Genomic DNA, 21,554 nt, shown 5'->3' with positions numbered 1-21,554 from the left:
GTTAGGTCTGGACCCAGCTACATTCATGACCACAGCTCTAGTCACGATCCCTGAAGACAGCTGTGCCCCCCGGGTAGATGTCAAGCCCCAGGAGGAGGTGTGTGAGTGATACAAACAAATGGTTCACAGTCAGAGGGCTGGGGGATGAGCACAAAGAAAACAAGGTGAAAAATCCTGGGATTCTGCCCTTTTAGCTTTTTTAAAGCCATATAAAGGGCGGAAAGAGGGATTGTGTAAGGGTTATTTTCTTCTTGTTTTTATACATTAGAAAATCCGTCTCAGCCAATTATACTCATGCCCCCTAAATCCATCTGTCGTTTCAATTGGACGTGGGACTGCCATATAGAGCTGTCATATGCTGCAGCCTCCCAGCCCAGGAGTGGGTGAAATGAACCCAGCGTCCCATTTGTGTCTCCATTCGCACAGTGCTTTGGGATAGATGGGGCTAGAGATTCCTAGGCCAGACTGTGGTCCTGTGGCTGGAGAGACCTAGGGGCCAGGTGGGGTTTCCCAATGACAGGAATCCTGGGTGGCATGTGGGGAGCCAGGGACAGCAGCCTACCAACCCCGGCAAGCCTAGAGACTAGCAGGGAAAGGGAGGCCTGCTCCTGAGGGCAGCTGCTGCTGTTCTGTCCCTGACTCTCCCCTGCCCTCCCCTCTCCTCTCCCATTCACTTCCCCACGTGCCCCTTCCTCCTTCTCAGTCCTGTTACCCCCCTCCCAGCCTGCTCCCCTCCCACACCCTGCTCCGTCCTCCTGCCCCAGCCCCTCCCCTCCCGCACCCCCACCCTGCTCCCTCCTCCTGCCCCAACCCCTCTGCTCCCTCCTCCTGCCCCAACCCCTCTGCTCCCCTCCTCCTGCCCCAACCCCTCTGCTCCCCTCCCCCACCCTGCTCCCTCCTCCTGCCCCACCCCCTCTGCTCCCCTCCCACACCCTGCTCCCTCCTCCTGCCCCACCCCCTTTGCTCCCTCCTCCTGCCCCAACCCCTCTGCTCCCCTCCCCCACCCTGCTCCCTCCTCCTGCCCCACCCCCTCTCCTCCCCTCCCCTGCTCCCTCCTCCTGCCCCACCCCCTCTGCTCCCCTCCCACACCCTGCTCCCTCCTCCTGCCCCAACCCCTCTGCTCCCCTCCCCCACCCTGCTCCCTCCTCCCGCCCCCCTCCCGAAGCGCTCAGGCTCCGATCGATGCGCTCGGGGCTCCCCCTGGCCCTGAGGAGGCCGCTCGATTGGCCGGGCCTGTCCCCTCCCCCGCGCGGTGCCTGCCGGGCGCTGGGGAAGATGGCGGCCCCCGTTGCCAACTCGGGCCCCGGCCCGGCTCCCGCGGCCGGCTCCGGCGTGGGGCGGCTGCAGGAGGAGGCGCTGCGGCGGAGGGAGCGGCTCAAGGCCTTGCGGAGCCGGACGGGGGCGCACAAGGTGACCCGGCCGGGCCCCGGTCTGGGAGCGCGGGGCCCTGTGGGGCAGGAGCTGGGGGTGCGGGGGGATCTGTGGGTGTAATGGGATCGGGGAGCACCAAGTGTCACCCAGGGGTGGGAGCGCGGGGCCCTGTGGGGGAGGAGCAGGAGGAGCTGGCGGGGGCCCTGTGGGGGAGGAGCTGGGGGTGCGGGGGGTGTAACGGGATCGGGGAGCACCAAGTGTCACCCAGGGGTGGGAGCGCGGGGCCCTGTGGGGGAGGGGAGATGGGGGGCCCTGTGGGGGAGGAGCAGGAGGAGCTGGCGGGGGCCCTGTGGGGGAGGAGCAGGGGGCTCTGTGCAGGAGGGGGAGGAGCCGGGGCGCGGGGGGATCTGTGGGTGTAACGGGATTGGGGAGCACCAAGTGTCACCCAGGGGTGGGAGTGCGGAGCCCAGTGGGGGAGGGGGAGGTGGAGGACCCTCTGGGGGAGGAGCGGGGGCGAGAGGGGAGCTGTGGGTGTAACGGGATCGGGGAGCACCAAGTGTCACCCAGGGGTGGGTGGCGTGGGGAGGACTGGGAGCTGCTGGTGTTGGGGGGAGGGGGGGGGTCTTGTGGGGTGTGACTATACCCAGTGGTGGGGGTGGAGTCTAAGGAGTGGCTGGGGGGGAAAGGGCAGCTGAGGCCATCTGGGATGAGAGGAGCTGAGGGAGACAGGTGCACTCAGTATTCGTGCGGGGCACAACGTCGGTGGGGGGCACTGATGAATTGGTGGGGTGGGTATTGGGTAGTGGGGAGGTGCGCATGGGAGTTGGGAGAAGCCTGGGAGGTGTCTGGGGGAACCTTTCAGGAGTGGCAGGAAGGGCGTGTGCCCCAATGGGACCTGCCCATGGTACTCAGCCAACCAGTAACCTGCTGATTGAGCCCCTGATCCATAACTGGATTTCTGTGGGCAGGCCCCTCCATCCCATTGACTTCATAAAAGCTCTGTAATGCTTGTAGGGGATCCCCTGTGTGGATCGAATTGCGGAATCAGCGCCCTACTCTGCTACTTATTAATTCATTGTTATCTTTGCTCCATGGTGCTGTGTATTAGCCTTTGCTGAATAACCATGTACCCCTGTTGATGTACAAGCTTTGTTCTTCCACCTCTACTCTTCTGTTCCTGTTCTTGGCTGTTGTCTTGTCATTAGGGTGACCAGACAGCAAGTCTGAAAAATTGGGACAGGGGGTGGGGAGTAATAGGAGTCTATATAAGAAAAAGACCCCAAAATTGGGACTCTCCCTATAAAATCGGGACACCCTACTGGTCACCCTACTTTTCATCTACCTTGTTTGCCTTGTGTCTGTTTTAGCCTGTAAGCTCCATGGGATCATGTCTACTGTCTGTATTGGATGGCGCTTAGCTTATTTAGTTTTGGGTGGTGTTAAAATAATAAATAAGCCCCAATATGAAATGCACAAATGGGGATCGGTGGTCAGAGTTAAGTATAAACTGGGGATTAATTCTATCATATTCAAATATTTTGTATTTTTATAGCAGTTTCTGATTTATTGGTTGTGGGGAGGGGTTTACAAATCTTAATTAATCCCCCAAACAAACTATCAGGAGAGTGTTACCTGCATGGTACTGATGGGGAAACTGAGACATGGGGTGTGTGATTTGCTCAGACCATGCATGTGTCAGTCCCATGATTATGACCTGGGAGTTTCATGGCTCTCAGTCCTGTGTTCATTGCCTATCACCTTGGTTTCCTTGCTTTGTGATGGTAAATTTGCAATGATAAAAGATAGACTACCAGCCCCAGATCAGCTGTGTGGAAACACCTTGCAAGAGGACAGTAAATGAAAGAAGGGGTTGGTTTGGATGAGTGGAGAAAGAGCCCTTTGAAGAAGGAGGAAAGATGGGCATGAGTCCTGTGGAGAGGTGAGAAGTTACTCAACAATCACTGGGGAGAGGGCAATGAATGACTCAGATGGCTTGATCTTCATTACAGTGCCTGAACTCTGTGTGTAAAGTAGACCGAGTTACCACCTCATGGATTTTGTCCTTCAGGGAAAACCCATTTACTTCATGATGCTGAGATTTGACATTGTCACATTGTGAGGTGACTACAGCACTATAAGTGTACTTATTGCTGTACAATAGATGATCTGTACCAAATGGATAATGGGTCTTGCCTACAAAAATCAGCCTAAAATCAGTAGCAGGTACACTACAGAGCACTGCAAAACACAACAGAAAATAGTATGTAGTCAACATACCTGGAGCCTTAGATTGTATGGAATAGTAACCGCACCTTTGTATAGTACCTAGCACAATGGGGTTTTGGTCCATGACTGCACCTTCTAGGCCTGTATTACTGTATTAATAATAATACTGTGGTGTTTTACTACCCTGAAATTATTTCTGGGATAGTTAAAAATGGCCTTGCAATCACTGCTTGTTGCATCACTCTGGATTGATGTTTAGGTACTAAGGTGGTGGGGTTTGTATAAGTGTCTTGGCAGGTAAATTCTGGATGACCTAAAAAATGACTTGTTAAGTCAATTTTGGTCAGGGCATTCTCTTTTCTCCCCAAAGGTGGAACTGGAAGATTGTGGGAAGGAGGGGTGCAATTGTTGAGTCTCATTAGGACAGTTTTATAGTCATTTTGGAGACACATACAGAGCTTGTTTACCTGGGGCTTCTTGAAAACTATTAGTTCCACTTCTTTTATTATGCTTGGTCTTTAATGGGGGGTTGCAGAAAATAAGACTCTAGTTTGTGGCCTATATGGACTGGCACATAAGATAAGGAACCAGGTAGCACAGAGCCTTTGTAATTTTTCTAGGTAATTTAAAAAAGGTGATGCATATTTTCCTTCCCTCTATTAAATCTCCTTCCTGTACATGGTATCATGTTTTGCCCTGTTCTTTTGTCTCTTTGCCTTTGGAGACAGATGAGGCTCAGCTTACACTATGGGAGTCTTGTCATGTCTCTAGGACAGGGGTGGCTAACCTGAGCCTGAGAAGGAGCCAGAATTTACCTATGTACATTGCCAAAGAGCCACAGTAATACATCAGCAGCCCCCACACCCACTCTCCAGCACTTCCGCCTGCCGGCAGCCCCCACCAATCATTGCCTACTCTCCCCTCCCCCCACAATCAGCTATTTCACGTGCGCAGGCGGCTATGGGGAGAGGGGGGAGGAGCGAGGGCATGGCAGGCTCAGGGGAAGGGGCAGGGGGCCTTGGGGGAAGGGGTGGAGTGGGGGCAGGGCTTGGGGCAAAGCAGGGAGTTGAGCAGTGAGCACACCCCCCAGCAAACTGGAAAGTTAGCATCTATAGCTCCAGCCCCGGAATCAGTGCCTCAGTAAGGAGCCGTATATTAACCTCTGAAGAGCCGCATGTGGCTCCGGAGCCACAGGTTGGCCACCCCTGCTCTAGGAGTTGAGTCAGCTACAACTCTAGTGTCCACCTAGCGAGAAAGAGGCTAATTCTGAGACTTGCCCTCTATTTCCTCAGGGGTATTGAGTCACTTCAGGCTGGTTAGAGTCTTTGGAAGTTCAGAAGAAATCCATGCAGTTAAGAATTTGGGCTTTTCTAGAAAAACCTGTATTGCACTACACATCTGTACTGCCTTTGATGTCGTGGGCTTGACACCAGGTGTGAACTTGGCCCATATTTTCATTCAGTTGCTGGCTTAGACTTCATGATGTAAATCGTTTTCTCAGGCGAACTACAGAGTGAAAGCTTCCATTGTTGTGCTGCTCAGGAACATGCAAAATAAATGTGTTGACCTCTTTCTGGGTAGGAAACAGTTGCTTCATGCTGGGTGAGTGTATTGTGTGGCTTACTTTGTTTCTTCATTTGGGTAATTTTCAAAATTAAGTAAACAAATGCAATGTGTGGCCAGATAATTTTTTGAGTTCCTGTTGGATCCCACTTAATCGTGGTGCTACACCTCAACAAGAGAGCCTTTCCCTGGAAAGTAGAGAGGTATGCTCTTAAATTTACCTGTGTTGGTGTCCTTAAGAATTCCTGTAAGTTGGGTTGTATCAGTGCTTGACTTCGTTTCTGCAGTATTTTCATAATAGATGTGGACCAAATGATGACTTATCACTGCCTTCATTATTGCGGCTTGACCAACAACTGAGTGTACATGGTGGATGCTTCTGAAGTAGCTCATAGGAGCATCAAAGTCATCAGCCAGAGCTTGAAACTGTTATTGTTATTTGCCACTTTAAATAGTAAAATTGGAAAACATATTCCAAAACAAACTCCCTCTTAAAGAAAGGAATAACATTTGTTGAGCTACACAATAGAGGTGGTTGTGATTGGTGCAGTGCACAGCATAACTACCTTATCTAAACTTGGCCTGTACAACATTTGAAAAGCCCATAGTCGTTGCTATGTAATCTGAAATTTGGTTTGAACTCTTCTGACTCAATCTGTGCCACTGCTAAAGCTGATCTTATTCCCTGTGTGATACCATCAGCTGTCCCAGGTTCCAAGTGTACTGTATCACAAAGATACTGTAGTACAAGGTTTCTGTCCTACACAAAACTGATGTATGCAGACTCTTGGCTCAGCTACAGATCCAGTAGATCTAGCAGCAAGTATGGTAATAAAACCTAGCTTTCTGACTGTATTTCTGAGAAACTTTTCTCAGACCCTGTTTTTCTTTGTAAAGCATTTCCCTCTGTGGCTGTTAAATATAGCTTGCTCCAAGATTAAGGCCATCTTTGGCTTGCAGGTTGCAGTGTATTTCAGAATCTCAAACTGAAGTCATGTTGAACAACTCTATAGCTGGTGTTCAACAAGGTAGCCAAGTTTAAGGTCTTCTCATGGAGCATTTTATGGAGCAATCGGTAATGGGAGCTTCTCGGGGGCAAAGTGACATGTTTCATGCTTCCATGCATTTCGTGTGAGCAGCAGAGGTGGTTGTGTATGTTTAGGAAGCCAATTCTAATGGTCTTACACCCGTTTACAATCAGAGTGTCTTGAAGACCAAGCTTCTCATGCTTTCTGCAAAGTGCACAACATTTTATCTTTCTGACATGAAAATGATAGCCACTTTCTGACTGTGGCTTTTAGCGTGCACGCTTTATTCTCCCTCTTAAGATCAAATCAAAGTCTGCCTGGCCAAAGCTTCTGCTGGTAAACTTACCAGGCTCTAGATGTTGCTATGCAGCCTATTTCAACTTGGCTGGAAAATTAAACAGCTGCTTGCCTTTGAACTACCTAACTGTAGCAGAAAAGTCTAAACCACATCTCTTGGTTCTCCACTCACCATAGACCCCTGATCAGTGCACTAAAAAACACATTCAAGCTGAGGCCCAGCAGAGGTTCTTTCCAGGATGCTATCACCTTCTCCCAAAGTATTGTATGTAGTTGGTACCAGTGAGGCCCATTCATCACCCCTCTGACTGGCAACTCAGTAGTTATGCTCTGCTCAGCCCCTACTCCCCTTACCACTAAGTTCTTTGGTTCACTACCACTCAGCCCTTATGGTTACCCTCCCCTCTAACTGGCAGCTCAGTTTGCTTGTTGCTCAGATCCTGCACTCATCCTCCCTTGTTCTCTTCCAATGGGCAGGAAACCTGACACTTTTATTTACTCAGAGGGTGCTACTTCTTGTCTTGGGCTTCTAGGGACAGGGGTTTTCCCCCAGCTGGAAGATCACTTCAAGCTAAGTGGCTAGCATGCATGGAAGGTGCTTTTAACCCTGTATGATTATTTGTGTTGTGATGGTGCCTAAGGGAGCTGCAGTCACGGACCAGGACCTGATTATACCACACAATTTTCCTAAAAGCTGATGTATTTGTGAGTAACTGGAGAAGGTGTAAAACTGATAAAAGCTCAAATAGCCTTTTATCTAGTATCGAACAGAAATCCATATGAAGGGACAACATGGGAACAGTGCTTTTTGAAGAATAAACTTCCCCTCTTTTTGTTTCTTTGTAGAGGAGGAAATGCACAGGACAGTGTTGTAATGTTTAATATGGCCTTGCACATTTTTCTGCAGGCTTAGGATATTTAAATATCTTTGAAAGAGGTTGGTTATATAATTGGCACTTAGCTGATGTTTTTGGTGCCATGTCCAATTAAGAGGAAAGCAGCACCGGTTTTTCTGATGCCAGCCTTGGTAACACTCACATAATGATGTTGATCAGTCTTTTTAACTTTAAGAATTTTAATTTTGAAACAGAGAGTGAGAAGTGCTTCCAGCTCTTAGGAGAACAACCCCTGTTTTTCCCCCCAAGTAACTGAGTGTACGTCATATTATAGCTATGGGAGCAAGCCTCTCCCAAATGTGAACATAAGAGAGAATGCTTGGGGAGAAGTTTATCACTTAGTCATTCGGCACAGCAGTGGGGTGGAAGAATCTGACACTGCATGCATTTTATACAAAAGTGTAAAACCGCATAATAAGTACTAGAAGCAGCAGCTGCATTTGTACTGTAGCTGCATCATAATTTTCTCAACTTGCTTAAATCTTATTATGTTAATTCTAATGAATATACTAACGTTTCTCTTATAGTACCATGTAGTCCAGACCACTTATTGTTCACTTTCATATGACCGATCTTTTTTCCCATTAAATAGCTGAAAATCAAATAATTAAACAGAGTGCTGTTTTTCACCCTTTGTTAAGGTTATTATTGCTAAAGAATTAAGTTAGGCTCATTTTAAAGTTTAATACTACATGCCTGGTTGCTTTCAGTGGCCATCACTTAGCTGTTGAGTGCAGCATCACTATCTGATTGTAAATCTTGGAACACAATTAGAGAATATGGTCTCTTAGATTTATTTAAAGCTTTTAGGCATGTGATTACCTGACTTCTAGTAAAAAGAACAGGAGTACTTGTGGCACCTTAGAGACTAACAAATTTATTTCAGCATAAGCTTTCGTGGGCTACAGCTCATTCTTCGGATGACTTCTAGTGACTCCTAGCCTTCTAGTGACACATGCCTAACTTCATGTACTTCAGCAGTCTCATTGCCAATGGGACTACTTGCATGTATAAGTGTTTGCAGGATTGGGACTGTAAAGCATACGCCTCAACATCATTCGTTTACAGCAAATGAAAATAAGATGGAGGGTAGTTGTATCATTCCTCATGGAAAATTGAAAACCCACTTGCACTGCAGGATTCAGCTGACTCTTTAGATCCCAGTACTGCAGTTCCTAATTGAAGTTGTTGGAGAGCTTTACCTACATAAGAAACACAGGATTGGGTCCAAAGTGTTGTTTGGAGCAGGGAAAACTCTTTTACAATTAACCCCAAATCAGAAATTGGCCACTGGTATTAAATGGGCACACTTGCATGGAACCAACATCAAAACCTTTAGGGTTGGACTTCCTAAGTGACTTAGGAGCACAAGCTCTGTTGAATGTCAATGGGACTTGTAAATCTAAATCACGTAAGCACTTAAAAATTCCATCCTTAGTACACAGAGAATCTTATTCCCACTTAGCACAATTTTCCATTAAGCTAGTTGACATTACAAACTTAGCGTTATCTCTTTTTCTGTTGCAAATGTTTAAGAGGTTGTATGTAGTGATGTTGTAATCATTTTGGTCCTGGGATATTAGAGAGACAAGGTGGGTGAGGTAATATCTTTTATTGGACCAAATTCTATTGATGAGAGAGACAAACACAGAGCTCTTCTTCAGGCCTGGGAAACAGTACGTGTCAGAGCTAAATACAAGGTGGAACAGATTGTTTAGCACAAGTAGTTAACACATTTCAAGGGACCATTCAAGGTTTCTGTGTCAATGCCTGCTGGTTGGGAAAGGTGGCTGCCAAGGTAAGGAAAATGGTCCACATTTTCCAGGGGTTCTCCGCTGATGGTGATTTGTAGACTACGAAGAGTAATTTGTGCAGGTGAGGGGTGATAGAATACCTTGGTATTCCCGATGTTGAGAGAGAGACCCACGCTGTGATAGGCATCTGCAAAAAGGTTTAGGGTACTTTGCAGGTCAGCCTCTGTGTGTGCGAGAATGACACAGTCATCTTCATACTGAAGTCAGTGATGCCAAGCTCTGCTTGACACGAGTGCAAATGATGAATGGTTCGGTCTCTGAGCTGTTGCACAGAATGGTGGCAGTCATCCCATCGTGGAGTAGGCTGATGATGGAAATGAATTCTGTGGACAGCCCAACCCACACACCACCTTCCATAGGGCATCATGATTGATAGAGTCGAAGGCCTTGGTTAGATCGATGAATGCCATGAACAGTTCCTGGTGTTTTTCTCTGCACTTCTCCTGAATTTGTCGTGCCACGAAGATCATGTCAGTTGTGCCTCGGGATGGCCTGTACCCACACTGTGATTCAGGGAGGAGTTCCTCGGCAAGGTGGGGGGGAGGCAGTTTAGTAGGACTCAGACAAGAATCTTCCCTGTGATGGAGTGGAGAGCAGTACCTCTGTAGTTCCAGCACAAAGATTTGTCCCCTCTCTTAAATATTGTAACAACGTTGGCGTTCTTAAAGTCAGGTGAAATTTCTTTGCAGATCCAGATTTTGTTGAGGAGTTGGCAAAGGTTTTGCTGGAGCATTGTTCCACCAGCTTTAAAAACTTCAGCTGAGATGCTATCTGGGCCTGGTGTCTTGTGATTTTTTTTTTTTGTCTGAGTGATGGCATGCCAGACTTCCTCAGAAGATAGGACATCAACAAGGTGTTCCATTGCTGAGCGTTGTGGAATAGACTTGATGGTGTCTTCAGAGACCATGGATTCGGGGTTTAGTAGGCTCTCAAAGTGCTCCTTTTAGTGTTGTTTAATGGCCACATTGTTCTTGAGGAGGTTGGAGCCATCCTGGGAATATAAGGTGCTTGGGCCTTTGGAGCTTGGCCCATATGTAGCTTTTCTTGCTTGAAAGAAGCTTCTCATGCCATCCTGGTCTGCAAAAAACCCTGGATCTCAGAGGCTTCTCTTGCGACCACTTATTTTTGATGTCACGTAGCCTACTTTGTCTTTGAGCAAGTGGTAAGCCTCATGTTTTCGTTGGTTAGAGGAATCATTTTGCCAGTTACAGAATGCAGTTCTTTTCTTTTGAATTAATGCTAGGATTTCCTCATTGTTTTTGTCAACTCAAACTTGGTGCTGATAAGTGGAATATCCTATAGTTTCAGCATGTGCACTGTGAATGCTATTTTTAAGTTGATGCCTGTGCTCTTGAATGTCAATGATGTTATCAGGAAAGTTAGTTAGTTTCTCAGACAGGTGTTGCTGGAACGTCTTGCAGCTGGCTTGGTCTTGAAGTGTTTTGATGTTATACTGCTTTTGCTTAGTCTTTGGGTGTTTGCAGTGTGGTGGAGTGAGCTGCAGGTATATGAGTGATCTTACTAATAGATGGTCTGTCCAACAGTGATCTGTACCTCTTGTGGTTTGTGTTATATGGAGTCAAATCTCAGGTTCTGACTATAACATAGTCAAGAAGATGCCAGTGTTTGGATCGAAGATGTTTCCAGGTGGTCTTAAATTTGTTACTCTGCCTAACGATGGTATTTGTGATGAGCAGGTCATGCTCCACACATTTGGTGAAGAGGAGAATACCATTGGGGCTTACATTTCCCACCCCTTCTTTGCCTATTGTGCTGCTCCAGAGTTGGGAGTCCTGTCTGATTCTGGCATTGAAATCTCCCAGGAGGATGAATTTGTCTGCTTTAGGTGTGGCTGTGAAGACTGCATCGAGAGCACTATAAAACTGCTCCCTGTTGTCTTCCTCATCATCAAGTGTTGGGGCATATGCACTGATGACTGTGGCATATTGGTTGTTGCTGAGCTTGAGCTGAAGAGTCATGAGACGTTCATTGATCCCCATGGGAAGCTCCAAAAGCTGATTGGCGATCTTATTTTTGATGGCAAAGCCAATCCCGTAAATGCGTCTTTCTTCAGGTGGCTCTTTTCCAAAAGAAGGTGGGTGAGGTACACCCCATGTTGTGATAGGCAGGTGTAGGGCCCATGGATATTGAAAGGTGTGTTGTGGCGGGTGTTGATCATCGTAGCAGTGGAAATATGTCTACAGGTTTTGCATCTGTTGTTCTGGGAGGGTCTGGTGTTGTTTTGAGTTGGTATATCCTGATCTGTGGGGATCTTGCTTCTGATGATGAGCTTGGAGAGGTTGGGGGTTGTTTGAAGGCCAGCAGATGGGGTTCAGGAAAGATTTCTTTCAGGATGTGGTCCCCATTAAATATGGATTGCAGTTGTTTAATGATACCCCATATAGATTCCAGTGTGGGACAGCAGGTGACAACTAGGGGTGTGAGTTCGGAGGCGATTTTATTTCTGTATTGAAGCAGGTTCTCTCAGAGTGTTTGGGCAGCCCATTCCATGATGCAAACTATTTCTCTGGTGGAGTGTCCTTGTTTGGTAAAGGGAGTTTTAAGTGTGTTAATGTGTATATATATCCTGGATTTTCTACTCAGAGCATAGTCTGTGGTTTCAGAGTTCCTGGCTGTGGATAACAAATTTCTTGATGTATTTTAGGTGGTTATTGGATCTGTCCAGGTAGGTGTGGTGGTCTGTGGGTTTCTTGTGTATATAGTTATCTGTAGGATTCCATTTCTGAAGCTGATAGTGGTGTCCAGGAAGGTGTGTGAGTGTTCTAGATATAGTTTAGCAGATGTGTGGTGGTTTTTGAAGTTGGGTGGAATCTATGAGGGAGTTTAGGTCATTTGTCCAGAGCATGTAAAAATCATCGATCTATCTCAGGTTTTGTGGTGCATTTATCCAGTAATTCTTCTTCAAGGTGACCCATGAAGAGGTTGGCATACTGGGGAGCCATTCTAGTACCCATAGCTGTTTCCATGGTTTGGACAAAGTGTTTGCTGCTGAATGTAAAATTGTTGTGCGTGAGGATGAAATGGATGAGTTTGGTGATGTGTTTGAGGCCGATATGAGGGTTGCCCATTATCTTGTAAATATTTGAGGCAGGCAACGCTGATGTCATTGTGAGGGATGTTGGTGTATAGGGAGGTGAAATCCATGGTCGCAAGGATGGTGTCTAAGAGATTGGCTCTTGAGAAACTACCTTATTTGTACATCTGCATCTGTCTATTTTAGGATGTTGACCTTCCGGCAATCACTGGAGTATTTGAGCGCTTTCTCTTTATGAAATTTAGTGTTTCAAAACCAGAAAAAGTCATATGATGTGGATTCTTCAAAGGGCTACTTTATGGGCATGTAGTGTGGTACATCTGTAAGTAGGTGAAAACCCTGTGTAAACTGGAGCAGGCATTCGTTAGAATTGTTGATGCCTCAATATATTCTAAACAGAGATTTTGGAATTAGGGTGACCAGATAGCAAGTGTGAAAAATCAGGACCGTGGGGGAGGGGGGGAGAGGATAGGAGCCCATATAAAAATAAGCCCCAAATATCGGGACTGTCCCTATAAAATCGGGACATCTGGTCACCCTATTTGAAATCCATCTACCATATACTGTTTTGAAAACTGAGCATGTAAAATGGGGAAAACCGAGTTTTTCTTAGTTGCTGTTGGATACCACAGATGTGCCAATGTGTGGTCCAAATAGTTAGTTTCGCTCTAGGGAGGCATTTTGATTTTAATTACAATACATAACAAAGTATGATTTGGTTCTTTCCTGCTGCTAGTGCTATAGTGAAGCTGTGGGTCTGTGAATTATCCATATAAAAGAATCAACTGAGCTGTTTTGCCTTTCTTGTGAGCTGAGCCCTTTTCACACAACCAGTTACTTAGTAATATTTTTAGCAATATATTTTCGAACAGTGCAGCTGTCTTAAACACTGCTTTGTAACCTGGGGGTTGCTGCTTAATCTCTAATGTTGAAATAATTGTGTGTGTAACCTTTAGGTTTTGAAATGGGGGAGGAAATGTTCCTTGGCCGCTGCTGGTGTGATAAAGTCTGTGGCTTGCTCTTGCTAGGGGAGGAAGCTGCTACCGTATTGTTAATTCAGACTACTTGAGAGAGAGAGGATGTTTATTTAACAAAATTTGAGCATTAAAATCAAGCACTGAAAATTGTGAGGCCTCACTGTGTGGTGAATTACTGAGTATTTGCATCTGCGTACTATTAGTTGGTTCCTTCTAAAAGATTTGGATGACAGGAGGGTTGGAATAGAGAGAAAAAGCTTTATTAGTGCAGAGATCAAACTCTCCATACGAATATACAGATACAAGGCATGTGCAGTACAGCACAAATGCTAAGCACAAAAGTAGTAGATCTGTTTTAGAGGGAGGCTGTTAACTTGTAAGCTGATCGGTTTCAAACAAAGCTAAAACCAGTCTTAGGTTCTACACTTGTCCTGTTTCCCCGGCCAGTCTTTGTGGTTTTTAATTTTTGTTTTCCATTTTCTAAAATGAGTTACTCTCTGCCATTGCTGTCTGAAAGACTCACACAAACGGGAAAATGACTATACAGGGGAAACAGTGCAAATGACTAGACACAGTGCTCCTAAATGCACAAAGGAAATAAATGGGGGATATTTTCCAGTGGTCTATCAATTTATAATAATTACTTTAACAAAAGTAGGTAAAATTTCAGAAGTGGTTGTTTTTTATCTTTATGTACTTGTTTATTTGTCTTTGAATCATATCTAGCTTGTATGTTGTATTTTTGACATAGGAAGACATAGTCAAACTAGACCGAGGAATCGTGGGGCTTCCATCACTTCCTTTGAGAGACAGATGTGGTGTAGAGCAGTGGCTCTCCACCTTTCCAGACTATTGTGCCCCTTTCAGGAGTCTGATTTGTCTTGCATACCCTGAAGTTTCACCTCACTTAAAAACTACTTGCTAACACAATCAGACAAAAAAAAAATACAAAAGTGTCACAGCACACTGTTCCTGAGAAATTGCTTATTTTCTCATTTTTACAACATAATTATGAAATAAATCAATTGGAATATAAATACTGTGCTTACATTTCAGTGTATATAGAGCAATATTTAAACAAGTCATTGCATGAAATTTTAGCTTGTACTGACTTCTCTAGTGCTTTTTATGTAGCATGTTGTAAACTAGGCAAATATCTGGATGAGTTGATGCATCCCCTGGAAGACCTCTGCATAACCCCAGGGGTCCGCAAACCTCTGGTTGAGAACCACTGGTATAGAGCATAGGAAAACCAAAGAGAGGCTGGTTCACATCCTCCTTTCCTACTGATGGGCAAACTGAAGCTGAGAGGTGGTCACCTGCCTGTGGGCACATGACAAGTGAATGGTGAACTCAGAATTCCCTGGCTCCTAGTTCTACCTTTAGACTACAAGTCCACACACCTCCAAGGTGGCTGTCTCCTTCCTTCTGTATGGCAGCATGTGACCACATTTCATTTCTATTTCTTGCTATCTAGGTGTTTTCACGCTCTTTGCTTTTTAATTTTTAAAGCAGCTTTGTTGTTGGTTGAGGTGAGTATTTAACAGAACTAGGTTGCTACAAATAGATGCTAATGGCAAACTAAACGTGACTAGCACTTTTTCCTGTATTGATGCTTTTCGCAGTTTCCGTAAGATGCTGCTTTCCAGTTTTGAATAAAAGCAGCAAAGCAATCTAACACACTGGCATTTAGAGGCAAATCTTTGAAAACTGCTGCAAACTCACTTGGACATCTTCCCTTTCCCCAGTGTAAAAACATTGTAATATAATAAAACCCGGTGAGATCCCATATTTATTTTGTAAATGAGGATTAATTTTCACATGAGAAACTGGCAATAAGTTTATGGGATTGGATTTTCACGATGCTCATTATCTTGACTTATTTTTGCATTGCCATGGTAATGGGCAGAGAGTTTTCACATCATTTTTCCTTTTTTCCATCTGTACTCATAAAAAAGATTAACTGCTCCTTTTCAACACAAACTGTGCTGCACTAAAACCTTGGCTCCTTTAATCTGCTGCTCAGTGGTCCCAGCTGTGCGGTCTGACTCTTTCTGCTGGAGCTTTTGAGTGGGGTCCATGGAAATAGATGACTGACATGAGGCATCTTTTCATCTGGTCGTATCCTCGCAGTGAATGGACACAAGCTCCAGAGGGTAGTGCAAAGGCAGACAAGTTATGAAATTAATACTAAACATGAGTGTGACAGCTCTCCTATGGTACACATCCTCTACCCCTTTGCTTCAAATGAAACTTCCGATGTCACCTGCTTCCGGCCCGTCAGAAATGTTTGTTCAGCTTGTTTAAATAGCCCAGTGTGGGAGAATCAGGGCACCTTTTTTCCACTGGAATTTAAACTACCTTGTTTTTTGAAGGAAGTGAGCAGTGAATCTGGGGGCAGCATCAACATGGTCTTGAGCCCTTGCTGTTAATCGCCTGAAGTTGACTCACTTGAATTGAATAGCTTGCTGTCTGTTGGAGAATAATGTGGTTAAAACGCGATCTGAGCCCCTCCCGCCCACGCACTTGTTTGACTCTCTTTTTTCTAACACCTTCTCTGAAACTTGAAAATGTGTTTGGCTTCAGATCTGGTTAGGTTCCATTTGACAGCCCACTATCTCTTTTTAACGGGGCTTGACATTTGTTTTCTTTAAAATCTTAGTTCCCTAAATACAGCCAATGCACATCATTCTGCTATTCGAAATGTCTCGCACACAGCATGAATGTTTCAAAGGTGATGTATTTACAGCCACAGAAAAATAATCTGAAACACAGATATTCAGTGGCTGGAAGGTAGGGATGTATGTGTGTGAGAACTTTCAGACGCCTCCTTCAGCTGTGAAAGTGATACAGAAAATTGGGAACCAAAACTGATTATCCTAAGTGGTGAATACCACCTGAATGGATTTAGGAAACTTACAGTGGGTGTTTCATAAAAGAATTACCCTCCTTGGATAGAGCCATGTGAGGGATATCTTGGGCGGGCCAAGCAATATAACAAAGAGGTGTAATGGAGTGACCACAGAGAGACGCCATGAGCATGACATGAGATGCCTGACATGACAGGCTGGGTCTGAGATGGACTGCTTTGCAAAGGGTCATAGCAGAAGGGGCAAGCGGGAATAGGAGGTTACATTCTCTAGAAGTATAAGATTTTGTTTATTCACTGTAACACGAAAGGTACCTGTCTAGATCAGCTTTTGCAGCAGTTAAAATGAGATGCGTGTGCTGGTTCTTTTGTTTTATCTACCATTGCGTTCGTTCCTTTTTTGTGTCACGGGCACTAATAGATTTATTCTTGCAACTCCTCTGTGAGGCATTACCCCATTGTATAGATGGGGAATTGAGGCACACAGAAAAGTCACACAAGAAGTCTATGGCAGAGCTGGTAATAAAACTTGGACCTTCTGAGTCCCAATCAATGCCTTAGCCACCAGACCTTCCTTCTTCTAATAAGATTTTCTCTTATTAAATAAATCTTGTCTTACTAAACTCTGAGTGGGTTGGGGCTGTCTGGGAATTTCATGCTTGCTGTCTGAGATGAAACAGCTGTCAAAGCCTCTAAGAAAAGATAGGGAAATAAGGCTGTTTGGCCCCAGCCCTTTGGGGATTCTCTGTCAAAGGGCACAGACTAAAGATTCCTCTCCAGTAATGTGTCACTTCCATGGTCCGCTCTCACATGCACAGAGGATGTACTCAGTTACCACAGACTAGAGGTGGGCTTAAGGAATTAAGGTGACAGGAGTATCGACAACTAGGAGAAAGGGGGAAAAAGGGGGCTTAATATCAGTGAAAAAAAATCTTCCGTACAATGCACTATTTTAAGTATTTATAAGAGACTCATTGCTTTGGTATCTAATCACATCTCCATTGGCTGTGGAATACTCTTCCAAGAGAATGGTGGAAGCGCCGTTATTCGTCCAGTCTAGTTTTAAACGTACCGTGACAGTAGCAAATATTGCAAAAGGGAAGAATTCTGCACTGGCAGGCCAAAGGACTAGATAACTTATTAGATCCCGTCCGTCTCCAGCATCTGATTCAGTTTCTGAGTTAGTGTGAGTGAGAGTATATAAAATGTGCATATACACCTCTACCTCGATATAACGCTGTCCTTGGGAGCCAAAAAATCTTACTACATTATAGGTGAAACCGTGTTATATTGAACTTGCTTTGATCCACCGGAGTGCGCAGCCCCACCCCCCTGGAGCGCTGCTTTACCATGTTATATCGTTTCGCGTTATATCGAGGTAGCGGTGTAGAAGCATAATATTGTAAGTCTTAAGAGACATGATCTAGTGAACTATGCATGTGAGTTGGGAATTTGTGGGTTCAAATTCCAGCTCTGGATTGCTGCATGGCCTTAAGCAAACTGCCCAGCTCCAGTTTCCCCATCTGTAAAATGGAGATGAGAATGTTTTTTTTCATGGTTATTGAGGGTATAGTTGTATGGAAAATGCTGTGTAAATGCTACGTATTACTGACACAACAGGATAGTGCATTATAAATAGACACTTCTTGTGCAGGGATATTCCAAATATAGCTTTTTCTTATTTGTGCACCAACATTGCTCCCGTCCAACCCTCTGGGAGCAGCGTTAAACTGCAGTTACAGAGCCAGCTGAATACTAGAGTGGGACTTTTTCCAAATTGTGTACAGTAAATAAACCCCATGCTCTGAACCTGTTCAGGGTAGAAGGAGCTGGTTTGCTGGGCGGGGAAGTCTCCCAGCTCCAGTCCAAAAGCAGCTGCCACTGGTATTACAGACAGGTTGTGATATCAAGGTGGGGCGAGAGTAGCAGGAACGTGTATGCTCTTTAACTGCTACTCACACCATGGCAATGGGTGTGGTGTTACATCCTGAGTAGAGCAGAACCGAATTCCCAGCACTGACTGCTAGTAACGGAAGAATGCAAAGCGCACACATGGTAGGAACATGAGGCTAGCTAGCATCATGGGGCTATCTTGTTTTTGGCCAGAAAATATCAACCAGCAAAGGGAACTAGGAGCTGTCCATGTGCTGTGACAGGTTCCCAGCTGAGTTCTCTTTCTCTAGCCTCTTTATGTACTAGTCTCACTTTCACTGCAGCTCTAAACAGACAGCACGTCTGTAGCAGTGGAAAACTCTAACTAGACCGACCTAAGCTCTAACCTGGGGATCTCTCCACATTGAAGCGAGATGCATAGCGTGGAGACTGGCAGCATGCCTTCTTCAAATGTGTTTTTTTTCCCTCTTCGTTTTATTTTAGAAGAAAGAGTGTAGCAGCAGCTTGTGTTCTCGAAAGCGGAGAACAAAGTGGCTGAGAAAATAGTTGCTGTGGTAACAACACAGCATAGTAAAGTTACATTACAAGGAGACAAAAATGTACACTTCAGGGCTAGCCAAGGCTCTTTCTGTTTAGGGCTTATCAAGAAAATAATATGCTATCACTGCAAAGCTCAAGTGTTTTTAGATATGGAAACCTGCAGACAAAATTATTTCACCAGCAATGTACAAGACAATTCGCAATGACAAATTGTTAGTCATCTAATCCACGAAGAAACGTTACTTAGCTGTTCTATCTCGCTAGTCAATTTAGATAATGCCATTTGCAGGCGGAGTGTTTGTAGTAGTTAATCCTTTCAAGACTGGGCATGTCTGCCAAAGCATTTATTTGACAGTTAAGCAAATGTCCATATTCCAAGAGTTCAAACAGAACACAACCTGGCAAAAGAGCTAACATAAAAAGTAAAGTCTATTCTAAGTAAATCATATTTTGCATATCTGTAGCACCTTTGACCTAAGGCTTTCAAACTGCTTTGTCAATACTTAATTTCACGACTTCCCTGTGATGTAAGTAGCAGTCCCATTTATAGACTGGTAAACTGAGGCATAGGCAAGTTCTTTGGTCTCTCTAAGGTCGCTTGGAGGTAGAACCTAGGACCCCTAATTCCAAGTCCCTTGGAGTGACCACTAGAGCAGTGGCTCTCAACCTTTCCTGACTTCTGTAACCCTTTCAGGAGTCTGATTTGTCTTGCGTTGTCCCAAATTTCACATCACTTAAAAACGACTAGCTTACAAAATCGGACCTAAAGATACAAAAGTGTCCCAGGATACTATTACTGAAAATTTATTTACGTTCTCATTTTTACCATATAATTATCAAATGAATCAATTGGAATATAAATATTGTATTTACATGTCCGTGTATAGTATATAGAACACTATAAACAAGTCATTGTATGAAATGTTAGTTTGTACTGTCTTTGCTAGTGCTTTTTATGTAGCCTGTAGTAAAATTAGGCAAATATCTAGATGAGTTGATGTACCCCCTGGAAGAGCTCTGTGTACCCCCAGGGGTACGACCGCAGGTTGGGACCCACTGCACTAGACCGCACTCCAGTAGTTGTGGCTGCACAGGCATGCAGGGCAAGTTCTAGGAGATGGAGCCAGATGAATAGAAGTGCACTACGTGGTGAGAGGTTTCAGAGGGGCAGCCGTATCAGCAAAAACAATGAGGAGTCCTTGTAGCACCTTAGAGACTAACACATTTAAAGGTAATAAAGGTAATAATTGGAGATATACCAATCTCCTAGAACTGGAAGGGACCTTGAAAGGTCATCGAGTCCAGCCCCCTGCCTTCACTAGCAGGACCAATTTTTGCCCCAGATCCCTAAGTGGCCTCCTCAAGGATTGAACTCACAATCCTGGGTTTAGCAGGCCAATGCTCAAACCACTGAGCTATCCCTCCTCCCTTATTTGGGTGTAAGCTTTTGTGTTCTACAGCCCCACTTCATGAGATGCATGGAGTGGAAAATACAGTAGGCAGGTATAAATACACAGCACCTGAAAAGATGGGAGTTGCCTTACTGAGTGAGGGGGTCAGTGCTAATGAGGCCAATTCAATTAGGATGGATGTGGCCCATTCCAACAGTTGACAAGAAGGTGTGAGTACAACAGAGGGAAAATAATTTTTTTGTAGTGACCCATCCACTCCCAGTCTTTATTCAGGCCTAATTTGATGGTGTCAAGTTTGCAAATTAATTCCAGTTCTGCAGTTTTTTGTTGAAGTTTGTTTTTGACATGATTTTGTTGAAGAATGGCCACTTTTAAGTCTGCTATTGAGCGTCCAGGGAGATTGAAGAGCTCTCCTACTGGTTTTTGAATGTTAGTTTTTGATGTCTGATTTCTGTCCATTTATTCTTTTGCCTAGAGATTGTCCGGTTTGTCCAGTGTACATGGCAGAGGGGCATTGCTGGCACATGATGGCATATATCACATTGGTAGATGTACAGGTGAACGAGCCCCTGATAGTGTGGCTGATGTAGTTAAGTCCTATGATGGTGTCCCTAGAATAGATATGCGGACAGAGTTGACAACGGGCTTTGTTGCAGGGATTGGTTCCTGTGCCAGCAATGCCCCTCTGCCATGTTCTCCTTCTGAATCAGGCAATTCTGTGCCTAGCTGCCAACTAACAAGAATTGCACAAAAGTAATTGAATCTTTAACCAGATGTTCTAGCCTCTCCAAAAGACAGCAGTAGGTGGATGGCATAATTGTTCTTTTATGCAAAACTTAAATATTCCAGAATTTAAAATAACTAGTGATAGTCTTACTCTGGATGGAAGTTGGATTCTTGGTTAATATGTCAGATACTGTAAAATAGTGGTCTTTTTAAAAAGCTTCTGTTAAATCTGTGTTACAGTTGCAATGGATGCCTTATGGAGAAATATCAGTCAAATCTACTGCCACTTCCTTTTGAGAATACACACATACTGTTTACCAGTTCTTTCCCCTAAAATTCACATTTAGATTCCTTTCCCATCTGTTTTAACATTTGTAAAAATACAGCTATAAATCCTTTCCATATGCCTTCCTGTTGTAATTTCTCTGGCTGGTCCAGGAGTTTTGGCTAAAGATATATTTTTTTCTGTATTAGCCCTATCTTATTACCTAATTATTTCTTTTCAAATGGAACATACGCTACTTCATCTTCCTTCAGAACAAAGCTACGTTCACATCTTCCCTCCTCAAGACTTAACATGTGGAAATTGTCCCCTATTCTGAGGAAATATGCTTAGTAGGGTCAGAACTGTAGAGACTTCACCCAAACCTTGGTTTCTGAAGTCAGAGCCCTTCACAGTGTGATCTCATTCAGCTTCATAAGATAAGGTAGCATTGATCTGTACTTGATTAGGAGACCTAGAAAAAACCCAAATGTTGTAAGCAATGGCTTTGGGGAGTCACAGAGGACACACTTCCCCTAGAAGTATTGTAGCAGTGCCCTACCATATCAGGGAATGCTGGGTTTGTGGGGGCTGGTCTTTCCGATGAGATGAAAAGCCTAATGTT

The 21,554-nt window shown here is 44.8% G+C and overlaps 1 protein-coding gene across 2 annotated transcripts in view; it reads left to right on the top strand.

Moving 5' to 3' along the window:
- The first annotated feature begins 1,159 nt into the window (after nucleotides 1–1,159).
- Nucleotides 1,160–21,554, top strand: part of CCDC12 (coiled-coil domain containing 12) — a 74,713-nt gene continuing 54,318 nt past the window's right edge. For both annotated transcript variants that reach the window (XM_045007691.1, XM_045007690.1), the window contains exon 1: nucleotides 1,160–1,410. In XM_045007691.1, the coding sequence (XP_044863626.1) occupies nucleotides 1,183–1,410 (228 nt within the window). In that variant the 5' untranslated portion in view covers nucleotides 1,160–1,182. The remainder of the gene's footprint in view (nucleotides 1,411–21,554) is intronic.

The sequence above is a fragment of the Mauremys mutica genome, chromosome 2 (genome assembly GCF_020497125.1).
Source record: "Mauremys mutica isolate MM-2020 ecotype Southern chromosome 2, ASM2049712v1, whole genome shotgun sequence".
In the NCBI taxonomy this organism is placed as follows: Eukaryota; Metazoa; Chordata; order Testudines; family Geoemydidae; genus Mauremys; species Mauremys mutica.
This window is presented reverse-complemented; position numbering and strand designations above follow the sequence as displayed.